The sequence below is a fragment of the Acanthaster planci genome, linkage group LG04, assembly GCF_054643075.1.
Source record: "Acanthaster planci isolate LZ-2023a linkage group LG04, COTS_SCS, whole genome shotgun sequence".
Lineage (NCBI taxonomy): Eukaryota > Metazoa > Echinodermata > Asteroidea > Valvatida > Acanthasteridae > Acanthaster > Acanthaster planci.
Window position 1 is genome coordinate 5,233,761 of NC_141780.1, and position 27,781 is coordinate 5,261,541.

General features: G+C 44.0%; 2 protein-coding genes across 4 annotated transcripts in view; one reads left to right on the forward strand and one right to left on the reverse strand.

Moving 5' to 3' along the window:
• On the forward strand, positions 1–12,380 carry LOC110974222 (CXXC-type zinc finger protein 1-like). The gene is made up of 15 exons (XM_022225711.2): positions 1–160; positions 1,132–1,322; positions 2,016–2,116; positions 3,680–3,969; positions 4,288–4,362; positions 4,969–5,043; positions 5,281–5,388; positions 5,888–6,031; positions 6,692–6,918; positions 7,841–8,048; positions 8,420–8,530; positions 8,818–8,867; positions 9,731–9,824; positions 10,072–10,224; positions 10,946–12,380. The coding sequence occupies exons 1-15, from the start codon at positions 131–133 to the stop codon at positions 11,114–11,116; spliced, it is 2,028 nt and encodes a 675-aa protein (XP_022081403.2). The 5' UTR covers positions 1–130; the 3' UTR covers positions 11,117–12,380.
• Positions 12,267–27,781, reverse strand: part of LOC110974274 (NACHT domain- and WD repeat-containing protein 1-like) — a 23,733-nt gene continuing 8,218 nt past the window's right edge. For all 3 annotated transcript variants that reach the window (XM_087135522.1, XM_022225808.2, XM_087135523.1), the window contains 14 exons: positions 27,572–27,775; positions 26,886–27,000; positions 26,333–26,485; positions 25,524–25,675; positions 24,376–24,611; positions 23,324–23,449; positions 22,561–22,769; positions 22,084–22,329; positions 21,341–21,530; positions 19,122–19,231; positions 18,521–18,705; positions 17,371–17,989; positions 16,670–16,738; positions 12,267–15,792 (listed from right to left, as the gene is read on the reverse strand). In XM_087135522.1, coding sequence (XP_086991648.1) covers positions 15,484–15,792; positions 16,670–16,738; positions 17,371–17,989; positions 18,521–18,705; positions 19,122–19,231; positions 21,341–21,530; positions 22,084–22,329; positions 22,561–22,769; positions 23,324–23,449; positions 24,376–24,611; positions 25,524–25,675; positions 26,333–26,485; positions 26,886–27,000; positions 27,572–27,775 — 2,923 coding nt within the window. In that variant the 3' untranslated portion in view covers positions 12,267–15,483. The remainder of the gene's footprint in view (positions 15,793–16,669; positions 16,739–17,370; positions 17,990–18,520; positions 18,706–19,121; positions 19,232–21,340; positions 21,531–22,083; positions 22,330–22,560; positions 22,770–23,323; positions 23,450–24,375; positions 24,612–25,523; positions 25,676–26,332; positions 26,486–26,885; positions 27,001–27,571; positions 27,776–27,781) is intronic.

Here is a 27,781-nt window from a genome sequence, read left to right on the forward strand (position 1 = left end):
AGCTAGCTAACCCTGCACATTTTATGACGTCATCCTCTAACGAAGCTATTAACGTTTTGCCCTGGTCGATGTTGTTTACCTTACGCGTTGTTATTTGTGTGCTGATCAAGACTTCTGCGTGAAATCCAAAATGTCGGAGAGTGAAGGAACTAGTTCTTCGGTATGTGCACTGGTTTAATATTCATAATTTCAATTAAGACTTTATTTTGGGCAATTCGTTTTCTTGTGACCCTCACAAGTGCACGAAATGTACGTGTGTTATTATATACGAACATGTACGAAAAGATTGTATTTTCGACATTACACTTTGAAGCAGAAATGTTATTTTCAACAAGGCAAAATAAATGGAACTTATTTATTATTTTTAAATTTTAAGCTATGAAGTGGAACTTATTGCAGTAAGCCAACAAGAAAATCTAGGCCTATTTGGAATAAGTGCAGAGTACCGTGCCACTCGAAAATTGACCATGACGTGCCTGAAAAATTTTGGTTTCATGTTTGGAGTCCCAACACTGAGAAAAATCAAGTCAAATTTATGTAAAATTAGTGGGGTTCTTTCTGAGAATGAAGAACACAAAATGAATGGGGATCGTTCAGAAAAGTCAAGTCCAAACCAACTAGGCTACCCTATTGGCAGCTACAAAGTACAATGTTACATGGCCATGTTGGCTACAAGGTGGACTGTTAGTGTTAAGGGCAACGAAGCATGACATGTTGAGCTGGTAGCCAGCTTCAAGGTGGATCATGCAGATGGCGGGGTATTCTGCAATTGTGCCGCTGTGACCTGCAAAGACGTGAAATTCTGTTTTAGGCCTCATCTTTTGACAGCAGAAAACTGGTGCTAAGTTCGAGTGACTGATACGCAACGAGGCATATTTCCATTTTCCCTGGGAAAAGGTCTCATTCCATCACACATTACTCCAGAATTCAACGTTGAGACCAGGGAACCGCATGACATAAAATTAGAAACCCTGACTCAATCGTCACCAGCCCCAAACCCAAAGACCACTGTCCCTGCTGTTCTGATTCTCTGTGGGTACTTCCTAATCTTCTCATAAGGGATTTATTGGAAGCTATAATGCAAAGTAAAAATTCTGATTTTAATTACATCCTTTTCTGGTCCATTTACAGCAAGACGAGATCGCCAGGTCCTTCCACTACCTGCCGGAGAGGCAAGCAAAAGTCGCGACCCTCCTCAGTATGATGAAGAAGACGGACAAAGAGAAGGACAAGGAGAAGGACAAGGAGACGATTGGGGAGGAGTCTGAGGAGCCCATCCAGTACTGCATCTGCCGTTCCACGGATGGGACAAGGTTCATGATGTGAGTAAGAGGAAGGAGTATGAGTTTCCCTGGGGTCTCTCCTCTGGAACCAATTTCATGGAGCTGCTTAGCAGAAAACGCTGCTCATGAAACTTGCGTGCTTAGCAGAAATAGGCACTGAACTAGTCGCAAGAAGTATGAAATGCGTGACATTTTGGCTGGTAACCTATTCTGGTTAGCATATACTTTTATGCTTAGTCATTTTCTGTGCTTAGTACTAGCTCTGTGAAATTAGCCCACCGGGTGGATTTCATGGCACTGCCGAACAATTGGTCAAAGAGAAATGCCGACTTTTGCTGAAAATTGTTCCAACCTTAAGCTTATCTAATGGTGCACTCAAGCCCATACCTGCCTTTGAGTGGCTAAGTCTATCGCTGTTTGGTGAATTTTGCTGCTGTACTGAAATAAGCCTAGTCATTGCTATGTACATGTATATTACCAGTGACCCTGATGAAAGGGCAGAACTCATGTTGGCCAAGAAGTTGTGTCCTTACCAGTGCTCTGAATTGGGCACCGGACCAAGCAACTAGTTTTAAATTCTGGCTCAATGCTCGTGAAAGTTGAAGCACAGAGACCTATCAAGTGGTTTCCTGCACAGTGGGTGCTTCAGTAATGTGCTTGTGGATTGAGTCTAACAAAGAAATTGTTTTTGCTGAAACCAGAAAGTACGACTCGATGCATATTTCATTACAGATGCTGTGATTACTGTGAAGAGTGGTACCATGGAGACTGCATTGGCATTGAGAAGGAAGCCTCCAAGAGTATCAGGAGATATGCCTGCCCTCCATGCACCAGTGAGTTTTTTAATGCCTGTGTCTCAACCAAAGCGTGACATACTATAAGCCGTTTAGAACAGACACATCGATAAGTTTGTAGTTTCAGTGAACTCCTAGCTCAGCAATTTAAAGGTGACTGCCTTTTTCCCCTTTTATTCTTTTGTAAGCAGTACAAGCTCTGTTATGATAGAATTTTTAAAAAATGGATTGAATTGTCAGCTTGCCACCAATTGGACATGATATTTTGTGACTTAAAGACAGTGCACCAATGAGTGCTTGCCCGAGAAAGGCAAGTTTTCAACTTCCAACCACCGACTTCCTGTTTTGCAGCAGTAAAGGATACAAAGCATAAAAAAGTACCAAATTCAAACTTTCAAAATGACACATACCTTCTCTCCAAAAACGTTGCAACTTTTTCACCAAGCTGGACGATGAGTAAGGGAGGACTTAAACTAATTCCCTTTTCCCGTGAAAGATGAATCTTTCAAAGTGATTTTTCAGCAGTGGGCTTTTCCAAGTGAGGGTCAGTGGCATCAGTGGGGGTACATTTTGCATGGAGGCACAAAGGAGCCCTCATTTTGTGGAGGACGGCGTGTCAGGATCTTAACTACCTCGTCCTCATGGAGTGAAACTGACGGAGGCTTACAATGACCAGATTTTTCTCTGGCTCTAATGCCTGATGGGGGGAACGCAGGGGAGAACAGGTCCTGGGGGGAGGATATCCCAAGGCCCTCCCTTTAGTTATGCCACCAAGGAGGGTGAACTGTTGCATATCAAGACAGTCATGTTGTAGGCTTGCATGCAGAACAACACTGGTACTTACACCAGTGTTGTAGTCGAGACCATCACAAGACCAGACACAAGACCAGACACAAGACCAGTCACAAGACCAGACACTAGACCAGACACAAGACCAGACACAAGACCAGACACAAGACCAGACACAAGACCAGACACAAGACCAGACACAAGACCAGTCACAAGACCGGACACAAGACCGGACACAAGACCAGTCACAAGACCAGACACAAGACCAGACACAAGACCAGTCACAAGACCAGACACAAGACCAGACACAAGACCAGACACAAGACCAGACACAAGACCAGTCACAAGACCAGACACAAGACCAGACACAAGACCAGTCACAAGACCAGACACAAGACCAGACACAAGACCAGACACAAGACCAGACACAAGACCAGACACAAGACCAGTCACAAGACCAGTCACAAGACCAGACACAAGACCAGACACAAGACCAGTCACAAGACCAGACACAAGACCAGACACAAGACCAGTCACAAGACCAGACACAAGACCAGACACAAGACCAGTCACAAGACCAGACACAAGACCAGACACAAGACCAGTCACAAGTAACAGTGTGAACAGTGACAAAGGAATTCTTTTGTTGAAGTTCATTTGAATAGCTTGTGACTTGAATTCAGACTGGAGGTCTTGTGCTGGCCTTGTGTGGTCTTGTGAAGGTCTCAAGTGGTCTCAGCTACAACAGTGACTCATGCTACCCTGTCACCTCAGTACTGACGTTGCCCTCGTGTTCGTTTTACTGCTTGACAGAGTCTAACCCAGAAGCCAAGACCCTGTACAAGGAGAAGCGGGACTCCAAGGACGCAGTCAGGAAGGACAAAGAGCGGGAGCGAGACAAGGAGGACAGGGAGAAGGCGGCGCGGGAGCTGCTCAAGAAGAAGAAGAAGAAAAAGAAGAAGAAGCAGAAGGCCAAAGAGCTGGAGGAGGAGCGGCGGAAGAGGAAGAAGGAGGAGAAGAAAAGGAAGCTGAAGAAGATGAGCAAGGGTGGGACGGGGTCGTCCTCTGAGCGGGAGGGCCGCAAGGCCACCGGAGCAGCAGCGGTGAGAGCAGTGGTGCCTTCTGAAGACTCACGTTTGGTATTACTGGTCTATGGGCATCGTTTGGAAGGAGGCAGTGTTCTTTTGGGGGGGACAAGGCACTCATCGGCAGGCAAACTGGTTAACCATTAACAGTAGAAGGGGGGTCAATTCTTAGCTATTTTTGAAGCAGCTGGGTGGTTTTCATCCCCTTGACGCTTTTTCACATCTTTGCCAGTTGCTTTTTTTTTTCTGTCTTTTTTTCTTGTGTGTTATATATAACCTTTACAATCTGGATGTTAATCAGTTTGATTGCATTGTCTACCAATTTCTTTCCAACAGAGGCATGCGAGACGATGTGGTCAGTGTGGGCCGTGCCAACTTGTCAGCGACTGCGGAAAGTGTGATTTCTGTCTGGTACGTTTGTACGTAAAGCATTGCTTGGGTAATGGAAACCATCACTCGGTCCTTCCACTGGGAAGTTCCCACCCCTCCACCAACCAGGTCTTTCTTCTTACTTGTGTCAGAAACTTAATTTGCTAGTGGAGAAAAATATTCCCAAAGTTTTCCAACTCCACTAGGATGTTTTGGAGAATATTGCAGGATTTAAAACAGTAAATCTGAGCTTTTGTTCACCCTGACAGAGCTTTGTGTTCCATTTCTTGAATTTTAAAAGTTTAGAGAATTTGGTGTGGGTTTCTTGCATAGGGATGTCTTGGGGAGATTCTAGAAGGTTCCTAGCAGCACCTCGGCAATGTGATGTGGGTTCGTGTAAAAAAAAATTGAATGAAAAGTTTGTAATATTCAGAATTGACCATGGTAATTGGGTTGAGAATTGGCCTGTAATGCAACAGTGTGAGACAGATTTCTATCGCCTAGTATTAAGTGCCAAATCCTGCTTTTCGTTGATCCAGGCAGTAAGAGCTCTAACTTCCTTTGTGTTCACTGAAAGTTGTGTGGAAGAAAAATATTACATATTAGCAGAGACATGATTCAAAGGACTCTATCTCGTTCGTTCTTCAGGATATGAAGAAGTACGGCGGTCAGAACAAACTGAGGCAGAAGTGTCGCCTGAAGCAGTGCATCCGTCTGGCCAGTGTGAGTCAACTCTCCCTTCCTCTTGCTGAACTTCAAAAATGGAATTATTTGAGTTTGGCTGAGCAGTAGCATGGCGTATAGCTTAGGCCTTAGTCAGAATTTGGCTGTGCAGCTAATTGCGCTATAGCAAAGCGCGTTGGCTCTCTTCGTTATCTGTGTGTGGGTTGTGCATTTTATATTGAAATGAAACCTGTTTGATTTTTTTTTTTTTTTTCATTCTGTGGTCTTCCCATGCAGAAAGTCCTGAGGAAGCAGCATGCCCCAACCCAATCGGATTCCTGGGAAACCACAAGCGTCGACACGGACACCGACTCACAGAGCGTCTTTCCCGAACGCTACACCAGGGTACGTGACCGCCTTGGACTAAACGTAGATGTTCTACAGCAGTCCATCATGGCTCTAGACACTGATGCAAATTTGGCCAACAAATATTGGCCTACATGTGTCAGAGGTTGCCCCTGCTACTTTTTGAGTTCCTGGCTTTCCAGAAATTTCCTGTGCATTGGATACCAAAACGAACTATCCACGCTGTCACTAATGTATTAAATGTCCTTATTCTTCGAGACATTGATTGCAGTAACGAAAAAAATGAAGATTTGATTAAGCTCCTTAAAAAAATGTAAATTACACAAATTGTGACAAACTGCTTGCTGACTACAACGACCTAAATTATACAAGTCCAAAATGGACGAGGACCTGATGTTTCGATCCTAGCAGAACCGTTCTCAAAGGTTCGCTTTTTTTGGCAGTGAAATGTCTGGCCCTCTGACACACGTAACACTAGTGGGTGAGAGAAGTTATTAAGACTGATTTTGCTAACGTTAGCTCAACATTTTGCCGACAGAAGCCACCCCCGACAGTGGACGTCAGCCTGGTGGATCACTACGACTACACCATGAGGCCCGAGCTGGATCCCTCCAGCGAGAAGAAAGAGAAGAGGGAGAAAAAGGACAAGAAGGAGAAACAGCCAGAGGCCAAGGAGAAACAGGTCAGTCCAGGAAAACACGAAGCATCGTTCGCTTGACGAATACTCCTTGCCGTTACCATTTGGGTTTGTGATACGTAATAGAAATTGGCATCTGGTAGATGTAGATATCAATTTTATTTGAGGGCTTCTAAGAGATACTTCACAAGCTGGTCCAGTGTGGACTCTAATCGGCAAACATCTGCCGACTCAAAACTGCTATACATTTTCAGTGATCATAGCATTATGGAGATGCGATTCCATAATGGAGTCAGAGTAGGAAAGTAGAGCTGCAGGTGTGTAATTGCTAACGATGTAGCAAGTACAGATTTTTAAATAGCTAAATGAAACTTCCGTGAACAAGACAATGGATTTCATCTGCACTGATTGTTATTGGATTGAATACACTGAACACAATCATCTGTTATAACTACAGTTTAAAAATACACAGATCTGAAAATTGACCTTGTAAAATTTTTTGGCCATTTAGTATACAGGTCAGTTAACACAAAACAGCTGGAGTCGTATTGCTCATTAAAGTGTACAAGCTTCAATACAAAGGTGTTATATTGAAAACTTCACCTTGATCCAAATCTCTGGGTCTACATAAGTTCTTTTTCTCAAGAAGCCTCCCATTGACAGTTGTCACCTGACTTGTCTCGTCTTCCCCTCCTCACCACACAGAAGGAACCCGAGAAGCGTCCCACCAAGGAGGAGCGCAAGCGTAAGCGCTCGCAGCAGAAGCCGGCCCTAGACGAGCCCAAGTTCAAGCGGGTGCTGCGGTCCCACTCCACCACGGGGGCGGCCGCGGAGGAGGACCTGCCGCAGTGCTACGGGCCGGGCTGCGTCAACGCCGCCCGGCCCAGCAGCAAGTACTGCAGTGAGGCATGCGGTCTCAAGCTGGCCACCAAGTAAGCTCGCAATCACCCTTTAATCCTGAAGTCGGTGTCCTAATGAAATGAGTCAGTTCAGTATTTCAAACAGGCACGGTGTTTTGGGAACAAGGCAGTGTGCATGAGTCGGCATGTGGCTGCGCTGATAGGATACACTATTGTGCATGCTTACTGTTGTTCCCAAAGATCCTCGGATGTGCTTTAGTGTGGGCATGAGCTGATGGAATACCAAACTGACTTGTTGGTCTTATGTTTCAAAAACCAATGCAAGCACAACAAGAAAAGGAATTCACGTCCAGTGAAGATAGAATTTGGGTAAACCAAATGTTGGAGGATAATTTTATACCTATCAACCTTTCTTTTCTTTGTAGCTGTCCAAAGCTTTCATTGTCCATCCTGCCACATTGTAGACAGAACTGGTCTTTTAATAAGTTTGACTTCTGAGGACAGACAGAGCAAACTGTCAAAAACATGGAGTTCACTAGTTCTCATCAGAAGTTCTTTCACTTACAAAAGAGATGCACACGGTGTGACCTGAAACGTTATCAAGAGTATGTTAACACAAATGCCCCTATTTTTTAACAATAGATGTCATGGTGATTGCTGTGCAACCTGGCTATTTTTATTACATTGGTATAATACAAACTGATTCCTGTAACTCCAGTTTTGGGCACCAGTTTTGACAGATTAATTAATGAGCCAGTTCTGTATTTCAAGAACCAAGCACCTGATGTCATTCCAGGTCAAACAGGTTCAGTGGAGTTGAGTTGGTGTGCGGCCACACCGATCAGGCACGCATGTATGACGATGTTCTTCAAGGACACACTTTTGCACTTTTGGAATACCAAACTAGCTCATTGACAAAAGCCATGGTTGCCTTCAAACATTCCGGTCTAAACTCCTGCCTAAATCTGTAAACCTTTGCCCCACTGCGCACCAGCCGGTTGTTTGAGTTCCTGCCCCAGCGCATCCAGCAGTGGCAGCGCAGTCCCTGCATCGCCGAGGAGAACAACAAGAAGTCGCTGGAGAAGATGAGGAGCGAGATGGAGGAGGTCAAGAAGAAGATCGCCGAGCTGGACGGCAAGATTGTCAAGCTCAACAACCTCATCGAGCGGGCCAAGAAGGAGAAGGTGGCCCAGGATCAAGATGTGAGTAGCTGGAAGGGAGTGTCTGTTGGGGGGGGAAGGAGCTTGTCGGGGGGGAAGGGTACCAGGGAGATGGAGGAAGAGGAGAAGATCGCTGAGGTAGAGAGCAAGATAATTAAGCCCGACAACCCAATTGAGAGAGCTTAGATGAAGGTTACCCAGGATCAGGCTGTGAGTACTTTAGGGGTTATTTGTTGGGGACGGTGCTTGTAGGAAGGAGGAAGGGTGTAAGGAAATGGGGGAAGGAAAGACAATTGCTGAGCTGGACGGCAACTTCATCATTCAATTATTGAGCAGGTTTCATGCTCCTGTGTTCAAGACCATTGTCAACGCGAAGTGTCACAGGGAACTGTTTTTCTTGTCTGTGTATGCAGAGTACTGACGGGGAGAGTGAGGAGGCTGACCTGAGCATTTTCTGTGTATCCTGCGGCCACCCCATCAACCCAGCCAGGGCCCTCAGGCACATGAGTAAATGTTACAGCAAGGTAAGAGCAGAAATCAGGAAGAAGTGAAGTTGAGTGGTCATTCACATTTTCCCTTGTCGAACAGAAGGTCTCATTTTGCTCCTAACTTCCTTTCCAGTGTTTACGTCTTTGTCCAGTTATCGTTGTCTTGCTTTCATGAAGCACAGAAACCGTGGAATTCAAACATGTTCAAATTCTTAAGTGAATTGTGTAACCATGGTCATAGCAACATCCATGATTTTGTAAGTTTTTTGATAAAATACATTTTTCTAGTTTGAAATATTTGGATTTCCTTCGCTGTCCCACAGTATGAGAGTCAGACATCCTTTGGTTCTGCGTTCAAGACCAAAATTGTTGGGTAAGTGTCTCTTTCAGTCTTTATGAATGAATAAAAATTGTTTAGAACCTCTAAATCCCAGGCATTTCAACCGGGGAAAATTCCTAAGTCCACCAGACTGCTGTACTGCTTGTCCTAAGTCAAAGGTACAGTCCTTCATTTGCCATTTGTGCATTTTGTTCCTCTAAGGCAGCAAACTTAAGTCAAAATCTAACAAAGAGTTCCAAAGAACAAACTTGACGAAGTTTCAGCTCAGTGAATACTCTATATTCTGAGAAAAATGGGGGCATGTGGCCCAGTGGTTAGGGTTTGTAACTTCTGATCACAGGGTTGGGGGTTCGAATCCAGCTGGTGGCAGCGTGTTGTGATCTTGAGCTAGTCACTTTACCCCTATGTGCCTGTCTCCACCCAGGAGTAAATGGGTTATGTTTAACCGTTTGTGCTGAAATGGCAGCATTGGGCCAGTATACTCCCCAGAGAGCTGAGATAGTTTCAGGAATGTTCAGATGCTGTGAGCCTAATGTGCTGGGATAATGATAATTAGCACTTCGGGATAGGTTTCTAGACAGATGGCACTTTACCAGTTACCGTTGTTATTGTTTATTTTTATAAACAGTATTCTAGGACTTTGATTTCCTACAAGTTTTCTATACTTGCCAGATATGTGCAGAAAATATGTATGTTTCACTGTTGCACAAGTTCGGCCATGAATTAAAATTGTTTTAAAAGTAAATTGTGTCTTCATTACATTTATATTTGTTTCATTTTTTTTTGCCTTTCAAATATTCTTACGTGTCAAACAGAAGCAATTGCTCTGAGTTCCTTTTTCACTGGGGATAGGTTTGATCTATCTGGAAATCTCTGATTTACTTTTCTTTTTCCAGAGAGTCGATGTTCTGTGATTTCTTCAATCAACAGCAGAACACATACTGCAAGAGACTGAAAGTTCTGTGCCCTGAGCACACCAAGGAACCAAAGGTAATCCTAGGGTCTCACTAATTGTGACCAAGCCCCTCCCCCAACCCCTTCTTTTGGCTATATCCCCTAGCTCCGCAAGAAAGTTTTGGAAGATTCTTAAGGACTGGTGAAGGGTATAGTCCAGCCATCAATACTTTGTAGTTGATTGAAATGAGGAATACCAGAACTTTTGACAGACCCAACCCAAACCGTAGCACATGAGAATGCCGACGTTGCGCTGAATACTTACATTTGACGACGTCCTCAGGTGAGTGCTGACGAGGTGTGTGGCTGCCCACTGGTGGCCGATGTCTTCCAGGAGACCCGGGGCTTCTGCCGCGTGGCCAAGAGGAAATGCTCCAAGCACTACAACTGGGAGAAGCTGCGGAGGGCAGAGATTGACCTGGAGCGCGTCAGATGGGTAAGCGTCCACAGCAAGAAACAAGCACTTGTGAATTGGGAGTTTGGGTTGGGGAAAATGAAGTGCCGAAATCTACTGTATAGAATAACCGGCCGGTGATGATGGTCTTGAATGAAAGTTTTGAGCAAAACAAGTTTTTGGTCTTGTGCCCAGCTTGGTTTAATGCTAACATAAGCTACTGCACTGGGTGCTCCTGTACAAAAGCTTCAGCAGGGCTAGCTTCATTGCCATGGGCCGACTTCAGTGTGCCCTGATTGGTTATTTCTTTTTTTGCATATCATGGGTCGTTTTCCTGATGGGCTTTGTTCCTTGTGTTAGGCTTCATCTCTGATGTCAAACCAACTCAGGGATTGCACTTCACATTTTTTCAATGGTTCCTTGCCTTCCAATGGGCACCATTTCCGAGTACGAGCTGCAAGGCGTCTATTGTTGGCAAATGATGTCTGGGCTTAAAGAAAATTTTTCCACCGTTGAAGTGATTGCATCAGAGTTTTAATGCTCCTCCAGCAAAAGGTAAATTTTTATAAACCTAGAAAACCAAAAAATCAGGGAGGTAAGAATCAAGTGAAGCCAGAGATGAGATGAAAATGAAGCTAAGCTTTGGGGAAAAAAAACACTCTTTGGTGAGCTGCATCTATAAAAGCTCTCTTTTATTTTGCAGAACTATGCAGTAATTCTCTGTTTTTCCGTATCTTTCTGTATTTCCTGTCGTCCTTTGCAGTGGCTGAAGTTGGACGAGCTGTTGGAGCAGGAGCGCAACGTCCGGCAGGCCATGTTCAACCGGGCCGGCGTGTTGGGCCTGATGCTCCACCAGACCCTGGACCATAGCTTGCTCCTACCCCCTGGCGTGGTGCCGCCCCAGCACCAGTCCCAAGTCAAGACGGAATCCTGAGTCTTGAGGTTCCAGGGAGGATCGACAAGCCCCTGATGATGGGCCTGATGCTCCTCCACCAGACCCTGGACCACAGCTTGCTCCTACCCTCGATGTGGTACCGCCCCAGCACCAGGCCCAAGTCAAGACCTAATCCCAAGTTGGAATTTCCAGCCAAGATCGACTTTGTGACTCGGATCCTATTTTTGCCAGTTTGTAAAAATGAAAGTAATGTCAACTGTCACTTTTTCCCAGACATTTATTTTTCTATATTAACTGGCCATCACATTTGAGATGATGTCCAATGCCACTGTAAAGAGAAAAATGTACAGAAGTTTATAAAAGAGATATTAATTGCCCGACAGTTTTTCTCTTCAGAAGATGTTTGAAAATATTGCACTGCCCTTCTTGGAGACCTGTTCAGGCTTTAAATTATACCTCCTTAATGGGATCTGTTTGTCGGGAAAACTTGACTTGTCAATATTAAAGATTTGAACTGCAGCATCGACTGCCTCACTGCCAGAGCTGCTGAACATGTACATGTTGTCATGGGTCAAAGTTCATCATTGTAAACTGAGGGTTTGCTGAACCAGGGTGGGAAAAGGTTCACATTTGTTTTAAAATGTTGGGGATCAGTCATGTTTTAGCGTCTGTTTACATGTATATACGATTGTTTATATGTACATATTGTGTAATATGACAGCCATTATGAGAGGCCATTTCTGCGGTGGCACAACGCTGGTATGTGCATGCAGCTCGTCTCTTTGACCAATAGGGTGTTGTGACTTGCCAGATGCACGGGTGCATCAAGCTGCAGAATGCGCGCGAGTGCAGTGCCACCAGTTATAGCGTCCAATCGGGTTAGTCTCTAGACTAGTCTTAGGAGATTCCAAAATTGCCCAGTTACACTGCACTCACGCACAAGTTGAACATGTTCTTTAAGTCCTGTTCTGGCAAGTCACAACACGCAGTCAGTTGGAGAGGCACTACGTCTGTGTACAGGCTGTACAAATGCATGGTATCACCGCAGTTATGACGTCTCACTCTGGTTGCTGGATGTTTCTGTTCTTTCATTGTTTACTCATGGGAAAAGGTCAGAAAATGTAACAATGTCACAGAAAATACCCCCAAAATGGTATAGGAAAGTGCCAAACCTGTAAAGACAGTCAAGTCTCCATTTGTATAGTTTATTGAAAAAGTGCTGTAGATAGTTCTTGTACATTTGGTACATATGGCAGCAATGTTTGAAATAAAAAGCTTCAGGTTTTATTTGCATATTTCCAAATTCTTTCTTGTCGTTTTGTCAATGCAATTAAGCCGTGATTATCTAGAACCAAAAAGAAATAACCATCCAGAAAATTGGGAGATGAACAAGAGCTCAATCATTGTTTAGCTCTCATTTTGGAAAGAGTACTGAAACTATATGATGGAAAAGGTTGAGTTGGTCTTGAATTTTTCATTTTTTAAGAACTTCCTTGAATCACTCTTCAAATGTAGAAGTATTTATCTAGTCTTGTAAAATTGTCAAAAACAATAGTTTACAGAAAGCTGCTCTTTAAAAATTACTCCAAAAGCTCAAGATTAGAGAAAATTCAACAGATATCTAACCAAAATTATTCCTAAAAACACACAGGTGGCATTTAGAAATTTGTAAACAACTTCTATTTTGAAAAGAAAAGACATACAAAGTGAATTCTGTTGCAGTAACTTTCTTTTTGTTTTCCTTCCTGTTATTTCCTTCACATTTCTATATTAACAATATTCAAAATAGTAAAAAGTTATCATAGAATTCTTCACACTAAGAAAAATACCACTTATCAAAGGAAATCCTTTAAAATGAATATATTTGAAAAACCTGATTCCAAAACATAATATACTTTTCTAATTATTACTTCAATATATCAAGATAAGCAATTTCTGTAAGCATAAATTTAAAAATAAATTCCACATGGTACCAATTGCACTCTGTACAAAGTTATTTTACGTCAAATGCCATTGCATAAACATTTCAACAATTACTGGGACAGTAGTACAAATAAAATCACATGCACAGAGAACACATGGAATGATTTAAAGGCAGAACTAGGTGAGAATTTGGACTTATTTGGAAAAAGCAACATTTATCAAATGCAGAGATTACACAGTAGAAAATGCTACATTTGGACACAAAGACAATTGCATAAAGGCCAGTTTATACCTCAGGCTGGCTGCTTGCAGGGATTTATATTCGCTTGAGATGAAATAAGTTCTTTTTTTTGCAAGTTCGCAGTGTGAATATTTGATCTGATGTCACGAAAAGAGCGTTCATGTTTGCTTCGTCGTCAAGTGTGAACTGACTTCAAAGCAGAACATTACAAAATTGATAGGCCTAAAAGCTGAATCATGCTCAGAAACAAAATAGCATTTCAATTACAGTTAACTTGAATTCAAATTACAAAAAGGATCTCTCCGTTCAGTATAAAAAGACACAGTCAGATAATTACGGGTTTTTACCCTTTAACAATGTATATTCACAGCACTGTCTACAAAATGTTATCCATGAGCGCGCAAAAAATTCACAAGCTTACTGGGGTTGGACTCGAACCCACAACCTCCTACTTACTAGTACAGAGGTCTTAACCACTTAACCACCAAGCTTACTACGGTCAGCTGGCCAGTTGGAGTCAGATGGAACAGCAGGCACACCCCACTAATACATTTCAGATAATATCACACATACTTAAAATAAAGACATTATGGGGACCAAAAAATGTTACTGGGTCAACTTTTACCCCTTTGGTCAGTGTAGAATTTCCAAACAAAACAAACTGTCCCTTTTAATAAAATACAGGGCAGGCCTACCCTACCATACCTGTCCAATAGTTGCGGGAACAACACATATTGAGACCTAGATGTTGTGGGAACCAAGAACAGTAACCCCTTCGCACCAGGAGGCGGCTATAGCCGCCGTAAAAATTGAGATTCCCAGCCCGCTTTTCAGCTATTATTCTCGGCCCACGCTCGAGCAAACACGGTGAAAGAAGGCAGACCCTGGCTCTTGTATATATGGTAACTGGTCTTCATAATCACCAGCTTCACAATAGTCCCCACTTTGAAAAGAGGTAACGGGAATGTGGAAGGGTGAGTAGAGCTGCATGCCACTGAACACTCAGCCTTTTCACCGTGTAATTCAAAGCGTGCAGAGCACGCAGGGCCACAAACCGAGAATTTGCGGTTTGGCAGGTGGCCTTCGTGGCCAAGCGAGGCTGGAATTCTTGGAGTCGGCTTTCAGGAAGAAATTCCCATCGCCAAGGGGTTAAGGGGAGAAATTCCTGTCCCCACAACTCGTTCTCAACCTTCCTCGCAAAAGAAATGATTCCCTCAAAGCGCTAACGGCCTGGGAAAATAGCACAAATCAAAAGTGCACACACATTTGTAAAATCGCTACATCATAAGACCATTTAGACCTGAGAAATCACCTGTTTTAGAAACACGAAAATCACAAATAGCAAAACATTTATTAAAACAACATTTTGCCAGTACTGACTAGGGTCTTGAGCACATCAAATGCTTGTGTAAAACAAACTAGTAAACAGACTTACACAGTACAAAATATAAGCTATTTGTATTCTATAGTTTTTTTCATAAAAGTCTATAAATAGAGAATCTATGGTACAAGACTATTTCCTCTTCCATGCCTGCATCAAACTAGAAGATTGTCGACATTAGATACACAAATACAACTTTCTCATGTACATGTACAAATTACAACATTCTCACACCAAATCAAGTACAATTCCTTAAAAGGTCCACCATTGACAAGTGGATAAAAGTTGCTTCCAAGCAAAAATAAGTGCTTTGGACAATGGTGGGGACAATTGGGTTGGGTTAGGTTAGGGGTGGGGTGGATTGGGTTGGGAAAAGGGGGGCTTAGGGCTGGGGAACACATTTTCATTTCAGAAACAAAAAGGCATATTATATCATTGACCATACAAAGTGACATGTCTCAAAGTCATTTATTGTGCAAAGACTTTGTGCACAAGATAGGTCAGTTGGTGGTGTGAACCTACCACAATAGGTCAATTTGTGATACCACTGACCACATGAAGCCATAAATAGAAGTCTTTTCACATTAATTCATGTTTAGGGCTTACAAACGGTTCCCAAGACAGACACAAAGCCACAGCAGGAAATGAAGTTGCATTTTGAGAAAGGGCTTATGGTTTGTCAGTGGAATGTTCCAAGGCTGCATCCAAATCTGTTGTCTAGAGCTAGGTCTAGGTCTTCCCTCCATTGGCAATGTGTGGAGATGCATAGACAATAGACCTAGCCGTAGCTCTGGAAGCCCGTTTCGGACACGGCCTAAGTTTGATTTTTTGGGGGGTCTAGAGACAAGACTTAACTTAACGTCACACAATGCTACAGAATTTGGACAGCTTCCGGGTGCTCAGGGCACCGCTCAGGGTGCTGCTGGTGCCAGTGCTGCTGCCGTTGCTCGTGAATGATACCAGACTCCGCCTCTTCTCCCGGGCCTCTCTGTCCCCGTCCGCTTGACCTACGACCTCCTCCCCAGGCAGGTGGATGCGGAGTGCCATGAGCTGGCCGATCTTGGTACAGGCGATGAGCGTTGCTCGGGTCGCCCTGACCGCGGTCAGGTTGGAGTAGGTGTAGAGGCTGGTGGCCAGGTCACCATCAGCTATGCTCCACAGCATGATTTTCTGTGGGGATTTTTTTTTTAACCACAGGTGGAAACACAAAAGCTGAATTGTGAAGAGACACAAGTTTTGACGGAGACTAGCACTAATTCCAGATGGAATGCTGAGTTAACTTCATATCATTCATCAAGGGAAAGCACCTTCAGGCAATTTTAAGGTACAAAATATTTGGAAATGCTGTTTAAACAACTTCCCTGGAGGAAAAACAAACAGGCAAGAAAGAGGTGGGAATGCTGGGGCTGTATTTTTCAGGGCGGCCACGTCATGGAAATAAACTCACAGTTGGAAGCAAAATAATGCGTTCTTGGGTTTTCAAAAATGTTTTCAATAAAAATCTGATTCATCTTTCAGTGAATCTACCAACAGCATTCTGAAAGGAAGCAATCATTGGAGCAAACTCTCATAAAAAAATGCACCTTTTTCTTTTCATTTTGTTTCCTTTTTCAAACATAAACAGCAGAAGTGTCATTCCAGTAGTGGCTGAATACACAATGAGTGATACATATATAAAACTGAAAAGGGTCACACAAGCAACATGCTAGGAATTTGACAATATTCTCAATAAGCCAAACAGTTCCAACGGTCAAACTTGAAGCAGTTCACTGTTAGAGCGTCACAGCCTAACTTGCCCCAAGTAGAAATGCACCCTTACCGTCAACGGAGAGGCGGGCTGGTGGGAATTTTTTCAGCTGAGCTCGCGGACGTGCCCGACTCACAAACGAAAACCATTCATTCCAACATATATTGGTTGTGCATACTCAGCATGCTCCATGACAAGTGCGCATAAACTCGTGCGTTCACGCCACAAGTTCCCACCAAAGGACCATCATTTCAATGTAAAAGCACGCCCTCTCTTGTTCCACTTAGAGCGGATACTCACCCTGTCTGTGGCCCCAGTCACAAGGAAGTGATTGTCTCCAGTGAAGCACATGCACTCGATACAACCAGACTAAAAAAGGATACCACAAATAAAAAAACAAATATATTTGCACTGCTTTCTACTTCTAATTACTGAATAATTGTTTTCCATGTGAAAGACAACCTGCCATAAGGCCACTCAAGGTAATATAATTGTAACTGGATTTATGCTTCAGATGTACTTTGCGTCCGGGAGATGTTAACTTTAAATACGGGTTTCGCCCTTACCGAATGTGGATATTCATAAATACTGTATACTCAGTGCTTGTCCGAGAGCTAGGGGAAAAAAATCACAAGCTTACTCAGGTGGGACTCGAACCCACGACCTCCTGCTTACTAGTGCAGACATCTTGACCACAGAGCTTACCAGGGTCGGTTGGCCAGTCCGAGTCAGATGAAACAGCGGGTACTACAAACTATTTCAGATAAACTTTGCATTGGGGACGCAAAGTACATCTGAAAATTTGTTAACAAATATGGCTTGATAAACTTATATGCACTTTCATGCAACTGAAAGAGACTTAAAAGCAAAAAAATATCGTGATTTATAAACAACATTTCAATTAAAATGAATATATCACTTTTTCACGGCTCTTCAGATAAATCACTTGCATAGAAAGAAAAAATATATTTAAAACAGGCAATGTTTGGCAAAAAAATCACCTTAAACTTGTAGAGTTTTTCCATGGACTTCAAATGCCACACAATTACACAGGGGCAATCATACGCAGATGCCAGCAAAGTCCCATCAGCCGTCAATGCCAAAGCCGTCACCTCTGCACTCTGATCTAACAGTGACCCCAGATCAATTACGTCTCCCGAGTTAGGAGACCACTCCCTGACCAGTATGTGTCCAGAAGATGTGCCCAGGATGACGTCCTGCCGAGGCGTCAAGGCCACGCAGGTCACCTCACCCAGCTCTGCCGAGGGGTTGCACGAGGCGACCTTCTTGAGCTGCTTCAGGTCCCAAACATAGAGGGCGCTCTCGTGAGTCAGGCTGGCCATGTAGCGGTCGTCGGCCCGGATCCACAGGTCGCGGAGCCCAGCGTCGTGCCCGGCAAATGTGTGGTGGAGTTTCCCCGTCGCTATCCGCCACATGGCGACTGTGGCATCACGGCTCCCCGTGAAGGCAAACTCACCACTGTGGCTAAGAGCCAGGCACGTGACCTCGTCGCTATGAAGCTGAAGGGTGTGCTTGTCTGTCCCCGTCGTCGCGTCCCAGACATGGATGTTGTGAACGGAGGTCTTGGCAAAAGGATCAATACCTTTGAAGATGACAAACCTAAAAATAAAGAAATCACAGAATCAAATTAGTACCCAATTATAAAAATAGGAAAATGTTTACAAAATACCAACTGCCACACATTCTTTATGTGGACATAAAAAATGTTGCTCTCTTTTCATACAAAGTTGATACTGACTGGCCATTTCCTCAAAATTCAGTCAGTGCCTCAGCTTTTAGAATAAGGTAAGTTCAAGCATAGGCTATGATTAGCAACAATTCAATCAACTTTGTGGGAATGATTTATGGTTGGACTAGCCAGGCCGACCATTTTGAATCACACACCAGGGCATGTTTGCATGACTGGCTTTCAAGAGCCTTCTGGAATTAACGGTGCAAGATGGTAGGAACCACGAAAGCAATGAGAAATGCAACCAACGGGGAAAATCTGACGATGGAATTCCATAAGAAAGTGGTTGGACTAAACTCGTTTGAGTGGGAATGCATTGCACACGGGCAAAATTGTAAGATGCTATTGACTGGTGGCATAGCTTATCCTTGAATTCTCCCCAAATCTGAGGTCGGGCAAACCTCTGATCAGCCGTCACCGCAACCATGCCGCTCCTGTCGCCGAACGTCATCCTCCGCTGTTGCAGGTACTTGGGGGAGATGTCCCAGAGCTTGATGTAAGGTGAGTGGAGGGAGGCGGACACAACCAGCTGCTTGGCGAGGGCCAGGTGAGAGACGATGGCCTGCTGGCCTTCCAGAGTCTGCACCTGCAGGACCCGAGGTGGTAACATTGGAAATTAGAAAGGGGCGACAAATCCACCAAGTGATTTTAAAGAATATTTTGGGCCGGCGGCAAGGACAACCCAGCCAGTTACTTACATACACTGGGGAAATGGGTGTCGGTCGGTCGGGGAAGGAGTGAAGTCTTGTCCCCCCCTCCAATTTTGAAAAGCGATTGGTGTCCAAAACTGGGATAAATGCCCTTTGAAAGCTTTAGTACGTCTTGGCTTTATACACAGAAAGGTTCCTAGAAGAGTATCGAAGAAATCAAGGTTTGGACCCAACAAAGCCTGCAGACTGTTTCTACATAATATCTTGTTTCAATAAAAGATAGCTCCTGTCAGAGTAAAAACTTCCAGACCATGTCAAGTGAAGCACATCTGATCAAATCGCTATGACTTGCCTTGCGACCCGAGGCCATCTCCCAGACAGTCATGATGTCATCACGGGCCCCGGATACCAGATGGGTGTCGTCATGGGTGACGGCCACACAATCGACAGCCCCATCATGACCTTTTTACAGGTTAAAATACAAGGAATTAGTGGGCAAACATCTCTCTGTAAGCGCGACAAAATCTAGGGGCATGCAAGCATGCATTGACCAGTTGAAGTCTGAAGTCACCCTCTGTTCCTCTCTAACGGAGTGTGTACAAAAAATGTTCACCGCTTCTCAAGATTTCCTGCTATCACACAAGCGTTTGGACAAGAGACTGTTTCCAAGTAAATCTGCAGAATCAACTCCACTGATTCTTGCCATCTCTTAGCAGCTTTCCTCATTCACAGGGCTAATTATCGGATGTTCAATGTGATAAAAGGCAACTTATCTTACTTAACAAATTTTTTCTGGAATGATAAATCCACACCTGCAGTGGGTGACAAAAAACTGTTCTCTTTTCTTTGCTTTCATGTCGTATGTTTTTTAAACACCTGATTTGTATATTGGGAGCCACTATCATTCTCAACAGGAGCAACATTTGACAAGGAGGGATTTTTCAATCGAGAGCCGACTTCTCTGTAAGCTGCGTTTTGAAGGACACTCCACTAAATTCACCAAATCAAATCTAGGCATAGAGCGTGCTGGTTCACATGCAAACTACGTAACAAATGAAATCTGGGACCATGAGACTGGACCAAGGCGATGGACGTGCAGGGATGTTAATTTGGCATATTCATCTTTTTCTGGCAGCAGCTTAAAGACTGGCACTGACTGCAGTTAGAGCAAGGCAGGTACAGGACGGAATGGTAAGGAGTGATTAATGGGTGGTGGGTGCACGCTCTGTGGTATTTGACAGATGTCAGGAATGCGGTGTTAGATAAGTGGGTATGTCCGATGTGGGGGGGATGCATGTATTTCATGGGTGGGGTGTTTTTTGGCAGGAGGGATGCTTGATGTGTGAGATGCGCTTGATGGTCGGATGTGTTTATGGGTAGTGGTGTGGTGGGTGAGTGGGAGGTTTGATGGGTGAATGGGTTTGATAGTTGGAGGCATTTGATGAAGGGGGCATGGGGTGAGGTGCCAGACGAATGGGGATATGTCATAAATGGATGGGGTATTTGACAGGGGTGTCATGAACGAGATGATTGAAGGGAATGTCTATTAAATGACGGAATGAAGTTTATTGAAAGAATTGGCCAACCACTTCACTTTCAACAAACAATCACTTTTTCATGCAGGGATTTCAACATGTCAACATCCACAGGGTGCCTCACAAAAATATCCCTTTTTTCGTTGTCTACAATCAAATTAAATCAAATTAAGAGGTTCCAGCAAACTATCTGGCAACACATCAAACTCACAAGCGATCCTAGATGCTGACCTTACTGGCAAAGAACCAAAAGCTCTCCACAACAATTCAATTCCTGACAGGTATTTCAGGGAGACACCCACTATACAACATTCCATGCATGCTTCAAAGAACAAGTCGTGTTTACCATTATCCTGAGCTCATCTTCAGACTAAGAGCAGAGTGGAAAAGATACATCTACACATGACATTCAGAACATATTAGTCAGATCTCCCTGACACTAAAAAAAATGCTAACCATCAAGATCATGATGTAAGATTGTTGAGAAGCTTGCAAAGAGACATCTGAAATGTAAACAGCCACTCAAACACAATTTACGTTACCCCTCTCCCCGTAGAAGATGATAACTCTAAAAGAAAATGTTGTTGAAGGATTTGTTTGCATCTCCACAGCAACAACAACATTTATAAGGATAACTCTTTTATTTGTGATAAAAAACACAAAGTCTGTCTCCACTGGAAACTCTATCTTCTTGAAGTAATAACGTACTTGACCTTGTTTATCTAATGACAACCTTGACCTTTACGCTACTATTTTGTAAATTAAATAATTACAAATTTTCCTTTATTTCACTGATTTTTAACTGCAGAGTTAAGATTCCAATATTGGATAATCGATCAAACATTTGAGTATTTGACAAAGACCTGTCTCAGAATTACAGTTTGCTACTCCAGCAAATTTCCCAAAGCAACAAGGCCTCATAGATCTTTACACTGACCTTATCACATTCTGGGGGCAGAGTTCAGACCAATCAAGAGTTGTTTTTGTTGGCACTTTCCCCCTGAAATAACCAGCTTCGAAACACAGCAAGCCTTACCTCCAAGTGAATGCAGCAGGCGACCCGAGGCCACTTCCCAGACGTACACGATACTGACCGTGCCGGCAATGACTCGCGTCTCGTCCCAGCTCAGGCAAGCCGAGTAAATCGGTTTTTCATTACAAGACTTGAGCACGTGGAGAGTCTGCGGGGGGAGTTTATTGTCAGGCGGATGCAGCCTTGTTATGATCTGTGAAGCAAATGTCATATTATTTGTAAGATCACTAAATCCCCATTCCAATTTTTTTTAACGACTTACCGACGCGGATTATTCCACAGCCACCTTGCCCCAGGCAAGGTATTATTTTGGGCCCAAAATAGTGCCTTGTTAACATGACATGATACCACAACCATGGTCCTTTACAAAGTGTGACGTTAAAAATGATGACCTTTGGTAGACATCTGTTCAAGACTTGAGTGAGATTTTTCACTGTATGGTTGCTTTTTCAAAACTCCACGACAATACTACAGAACAATACTTGTTATAACGCCCAGCCATGGCTCTCAGCCACTCAAGGGCTCTACACACTCAACTTTCACAGACCTTGATGAGCCTGTGTGTGAACAAACACTAGGGAATCACTCAACCCTGGGGACGAGTATAGATGTCACCAGATTGTGTTTGAATATTGTATGTTAGGACACAGGAAATCCCGGTATATTTACACATCATCTGGTGTGAAGTGGTTCAAATTCCTGAAAGTATTATTGGAGGTTATGACATCATTTATACCATTTCTTACCAACGTTCCATCCACTGATGCAGACACTACCTGCACGTCACATGTCAGGCCGACGTAGGTCACATATCCGGTGTGCGTAGTGAGGTCACAGATCATGTGGTGGCCGACGAGGGACCACACCTTCACCGTGGCATCGTCTGAGCCAGTCACTGCGTACCTGTCATCCTGGCTTATGCATAGGCATGAGATGAGCGCCGTGTGGCCCCTGAATGTGTGTAACTTGTCCCCCGTGCTGATGTTGTAGACCTTAAAGGAGAAAGTGAATAATTTGGCGTTGCGCCATGAAGTGATGCATGCAGTGGCTTTGGTACACCACAAAGTGACATTCCGTACATAGACTTTATTTCTGTGTGAAATACATCAGCTCGTGGTGTCTGTAATGCCTCAGCTTGTGATGCAACCAGTGAATCAGAGAATGAATAGGCTCTACGCTGGAACTTTTTAGGGAAACGGGCGAGGTTGCTCAGACACACTCACCATCAGATCATTCTCTGAGGGTGAGATGATCCTCGTTGAGTCATGCGTGATGGCCACGTTGGCATGCCGCGCGTATCCCTCGTGGTTCTCTGGCACTAGCAGCACGGAGTCGCCACTGAGCACGCTCCATACCTGCAGGTAGTTCTCATCTGACCCGGCCACCAGCCACTGGTCGTCTGCAGAGATTGCCACACAAGCCATGGCACCTCCTGTCAGTGGTAAAGTTTTAGTGGATAGTTAGTGGATCGTTCGCTGATGTATTTTGCAAGTAGTTCTGGTCAGCCAGACATATGACCAAATGAGCTGCACTTGGCTACTACGTCAATGAGTAGCTAGTTGATGGCATTAAGCAAACAGAGAGTGCTAACAAACACTTTAATACAAACTCTGACTTGATTTTAAATCTGATCCTAGTGATCAGTCTCCTACTATTTGGTGAGTAGGCTCCAATATCCGCAGAGATCGAAAGCTGATTACAGCTGATTGTTTTTGAATGTCACTGAAGGAAAGATGAGTTACTATTAGTAAAGTTAAGCCTGGTCATCAACTGATGACTGAAAATCTTGGAAGTTTTTGACAACGGACTGAAAGTGCCTTAAATACCAAAACTGTTCGTCTCAGTTGTATGTACATGTGTGTGAGTCTCGTCAGTTCCACTCAATATCTTCTGCTCAATCCATTCAGTACTGAAAGTGAGTTAAGCATAAACTCTACGAAACTTGAATGAAGCTCAAATGATTGCTGGTGTTTCTGAAGACTTTACCTTTCTGGCCTTTGAGGATGTAAATGTCTTCATCGTGTTCCAGCTCCCACAGCCTGACGGACCCATCAGCAGATGCAGTGGCCAACATGGAGCAAGACTGGTTGACTGCTACACTGAGGATGATACCTGAAGATAACAGGGGCACAGAGAATAGGACATTTTTAACAAAAATGCTTCCATAAAAAGTTTTATATTTTTTTGCTGAACCCTTTCACATCTGGGCCCAATTTCACGGCGCTGCTTACCGCAAGCGAGAAATTTGGGCTCACCATAGCAGAAAATTCAGTGCTTACGATGAACGTATGTCACAGGTTAGTGAAGAATTTTGTCTTGTGCACATGCATACATCCCGCAACTAAGGATTCTGTGCTTGAACGGGTTAGCACAGAATTGTTCTGCTGGAGCGGTTAGCGCAGAACAGAGACCATAAGCGCGGAATTCTGCGGTAAGCAGCTCCATGAAATTGGGCCCTGGACACAATTGTTTTTTTTTCTGTCTTTCACAAAATGCTGTCATAATAACTCGTGCATTTTGGTCTGAACCCTCTTATACAGACTGCAAGACGCTCATCTGTTCAGGATGATGCAAACCAGTGTCTAGAGGTGGTTTAACCCAGAGTAGAGCCAACTTCAGACTTTGGAACCAAAATGGCTGTTCATTATGTGTGAACTGACACATAATCCACCATTTTGTTTCCAACAATTGAGACACTCATGTCACAACTCTCTCAATAAACAGGTCTGGGTTAAACCTAACACAGTCCTTATTCCTTCATCTGCTGTAAGACTGAAGAATGTTTGGGTTAACATTTCTGAGGATGGGGGGATATCACGTGTCTGTGTAGAAAAGTAATTTTTTTCCAAAAATGGATAAAGGGGAGAAGGGATATTAAACGTGGTAACCTGAGGTTTGGCAAGGTTTTTGGGGAGTAACTTAATTTTACTCTCTCCTAATGCCCCTCATTCCCTGCCCTCCATTGAGACACACCACCCTTTTTGATATCAACACTTCCAAACCCCTTCCAAATGACAAAGCCCCACACCCAGCCTCACCACCATGTCCAACCAGCGTGGTGCGGAGCGGCCCGCCGGGCATGTAGAAGCAGCTGCGGGTGGGTACCAGCAGGATCTCTTTGGCCGGACCGCGGCCCCCACACCATTCCCTAGCACCCTGAACGATGCGGCCCAAGCACTGCGGGTGGTCCCCGGCTAGGTGCAGGAGACGCCCTAGGATCTCCACGGCCAGGGGCTGCTGGTTGTCCTGGAAGTCCAGCGTGGATTTGGCCAGTCTGCGATTGACAAAAGAAAAGAACTGAAAGAAAGAATTTTTCCAATCTCATCTCTGCCTCTGGCTGTGACTCCGAATCAGGCTCTAGAATCACCTAGCAACAGGAACCAACAGTAAATAATCCACAACTACAAGTCCACAGCATGCATAAGTGATATTCAGCACTTTAAAGCACATATTGTTCAATGATAAATCAATGTTTCTGTGGCAAAACAAAGGAGCTGAACTGAGCCATCAAAATAATTTTGTCCTGAAAAAATTAATTTTGTAATAATGAAGCCTGAAACCAAGGCAAAGACAAAACCCAGATTTGACAAACGTAAAAAGAACAGGTTCAAATAAGCCCTTTGCGATTTAAATTTGAATAAAATCTGTTACAATTAGATATCTGATTGCACAGAAATGTAACAATTTTAATTCCCCAGACTAAACACACTGTTGTTGTAGCTCGTGATTCGGGGCAAGCTTTTGCTTAGCGACCACCAACTCTGGAATGGACTGGTTCCTTTGTGCCGTTCTTACCCATTGAAAACAGTGTATTGTTGCAAGGCGTCTTTTACGTAACTAAGCAAAAGCTTGCCCTGAATCACGAGGTATAGCAACAGTGTTTTTGGTATGAAGAACTCAAATTATGTTTACATGAATTCAAAGAACCAAGTGTACCAGATTTTATTCAAATTTAACTCGCAAAAGGCTTATTGGGAGGGAAAAGTATCCCTGAAAACTCTGCTTGGAAATTATTTGTCCGTACAAATTGATGATAAAAACATGGCTTAAATGATGACCTTCGGCCAATGGAAGTCTCACACACCCAAAAAACAGACATGCAGAATGCATCTATTTAACATTATAAACTAAGTCTTGCATGATGTCACTGGCACATACACTGGCCCTCTCCTGCTGGTGAGCCTACCTGATAGTGTCTTGTAGGAGTTTCAGCTCTGTGTGAAGACTCTTCCCCAAGATAGTCTCCTCCTCCAGGACCCAGCTCAGCTCCTCAATCAGGTGCTGGGCAGAGAGGGCGAGCGTCATCGCCTCCAGGAAGCTGAAGTTGCCGAATGTGAGCTGGGAAAAACAGACAATAAAGTCTGGGCGGGAGGGCTAACAGATGTGGAAAATACAAGCCAAACACTGACACATCCCTCTTTTTTTTATATATATTTCCTTGTTCTACCCAACACAATGAGGTGAAACAGGTGCGCAGGTTTATGAGGACCTTGTGGCTTTCGGAACTTGACAGCAAACAGTGTAATATATCAGTTCTGAGGCAGTACGAGCAACTTTGTCCTGGATCACATCCGAGGTTACTAGGCCTTTGGGTCCAGTTAAATGTTGGATCTTCTTGTGTTTATGACACTGTATCGGTAAAATGTTATGTGAGATGTTTAAGCAACCTCCAAAACCAAGTACTTTGACATTTTCCAATCAACATCCCAGTTAAAAATAAGTGAGTTATCACCAAAGCGAACAAGATGGCTCTGCTGGTTGGGTGCCACGTATACCGGAGTCCACAGCCTAAATTCAATTTTTAGACAATTTTTGGGTTCACCTACGCCAGACTTTATCTAGTGATGTACGTGTGTGGCCTACTTTTTTGGACTAGCCCAGTTACATTTATCATGTAAGCATGTAGTGATAATCCAATTGCACTTAACAATAGCATTTAAGCGATTTTCCAACAACAACTGTCTTTCACAAACCCTGATGCAAGCTTGCACTCACTGAGACAAGTTCTTCGGTGTTGTGAGCATGCAGCAAGTGGTAGGGCAGTTCGCTCAGCTTGCGGTGGTTGTAGGCCTTGTGGCGTTTGAGGGGCTGCGGGGCAACGAGGCGGTCTGCCTTGTGAACCTCCTCCCTCTGGGTTAGATTCAAGGTCTGCAAACAAAAGAGAGAGCAAACGAGATGAGTTTGAGTATGGCACTGTCCAAAACCAACAGGCTGTGGCTAGGAGTAAAGCACTCATCTATGGGGAATGGTCACTAGCCAGAGGCTTTCATAGACGCGAGTGTTATTTCAAGCCACAGCCAGGCAATTTAGCTGTGGCTTATACCAGTGAATCCTGCAAGAGGTAATAACCCTGTTTTCCTCATGTAAAGTCATTTATTAATTGACACCAGATTTGTAAAAACTTTTACGCAAACACTCTCTGACGAAACTACCTATCAACGACAATGAGGCTGTGAATGTACAGATATGCATCGTAAACTCAAGCAATGGCATCTTCTGATTATTCCGTCGTCAAACGTCGAGGTTGCATCCCACGAGCATGACTGACCTTCTTCTGTCCTCCGCTCCACGTTCCGGCAAAGAATTCTGCCAAGACCTGGTGTCTCTTCTGTTTCTTGTCGGGGTCGCACAGGTAACGATCCCTGGCAGCCTCTGTAAACTGCCTGCGATATCAGGCGCCCCCAAAAAATGGAGTACGTGTGGCGTAAGTCAGTAGAACAGTATAACAGAACGATATGCTGGCAGAGCACATGTTGGAATTAGCACATGGGCACACTGTGAATAGGGAGGGGGCAATGGGAGAGTTTGCTCTCCCCCTTGGAAAAAATGATTTGAAATATTTAAAAAGCAATGGGAAAAAAGGGGGCGACGCATAAAGGAATGACAAAAAAAAAAAATAAAGGCGATGAAAATCACCAATATGCTTGAAAAGACCTTGAAACTGACCCCCTTTGACTGTTAATGATTTATTAATTCGTTCCTGATAAATACTTTATCCCCCCACCCAAAGAAACATTCCTGGTGACACCCATGAATTACCATCGGGGACTGTGTGATTAATATCCAAGATGCAGACTACGAAGTGACAAAATAGGACAACAGAGAGAATAGCAAGGAGAAAATAAGGCTGGATGAACTGTTTGGCACCTAACTATCAATCGCCGTGGGGCATGGGGGTGGAGTTTCTTCTAGAAAGTGGAAGGGAGGGCACAGGATGAGGCCATCCCCTCCTACCTGTGGTACAGCACCATGACCGTCTTGCCGTCCGTTTGCCGCTCCACGAGGTACTCCTCCAGTTCGTACTTGAGCCTGGTCCACATTAGCGGCGGGATGCGGACAAACTCCTGGCTGGGCGGCGACCAGTACTGGTAGATCTCGTCCAGGACTTCGTCATCAAGGGACAGGATGTCTTCCAGCTCTGAATGGCTCAGCCCGTTCCTGGGG

Coding starts and splice junctions, on each gene's coding strand:
- LOC110974222 (XM_022225711.2), top strand. CDS start 131: ATGTCGGAGAGTGAAGGAACTAGTTCTTCG. Junction 3,970..4,287: donor AGGCCACCGGAGCAGCAGCG/GTGAGAGCAGTG, acceptor TCTTTCCAACAG/AGGCATGCGAGACGATGTGG. Junction 8,868..9,730: donor TTCAAGACCAAAATTGTTGG/GTAAGTGTCTCT, acceptor TTCTTTTTCCAG/AGAGTCGATGTTCTGTGATT.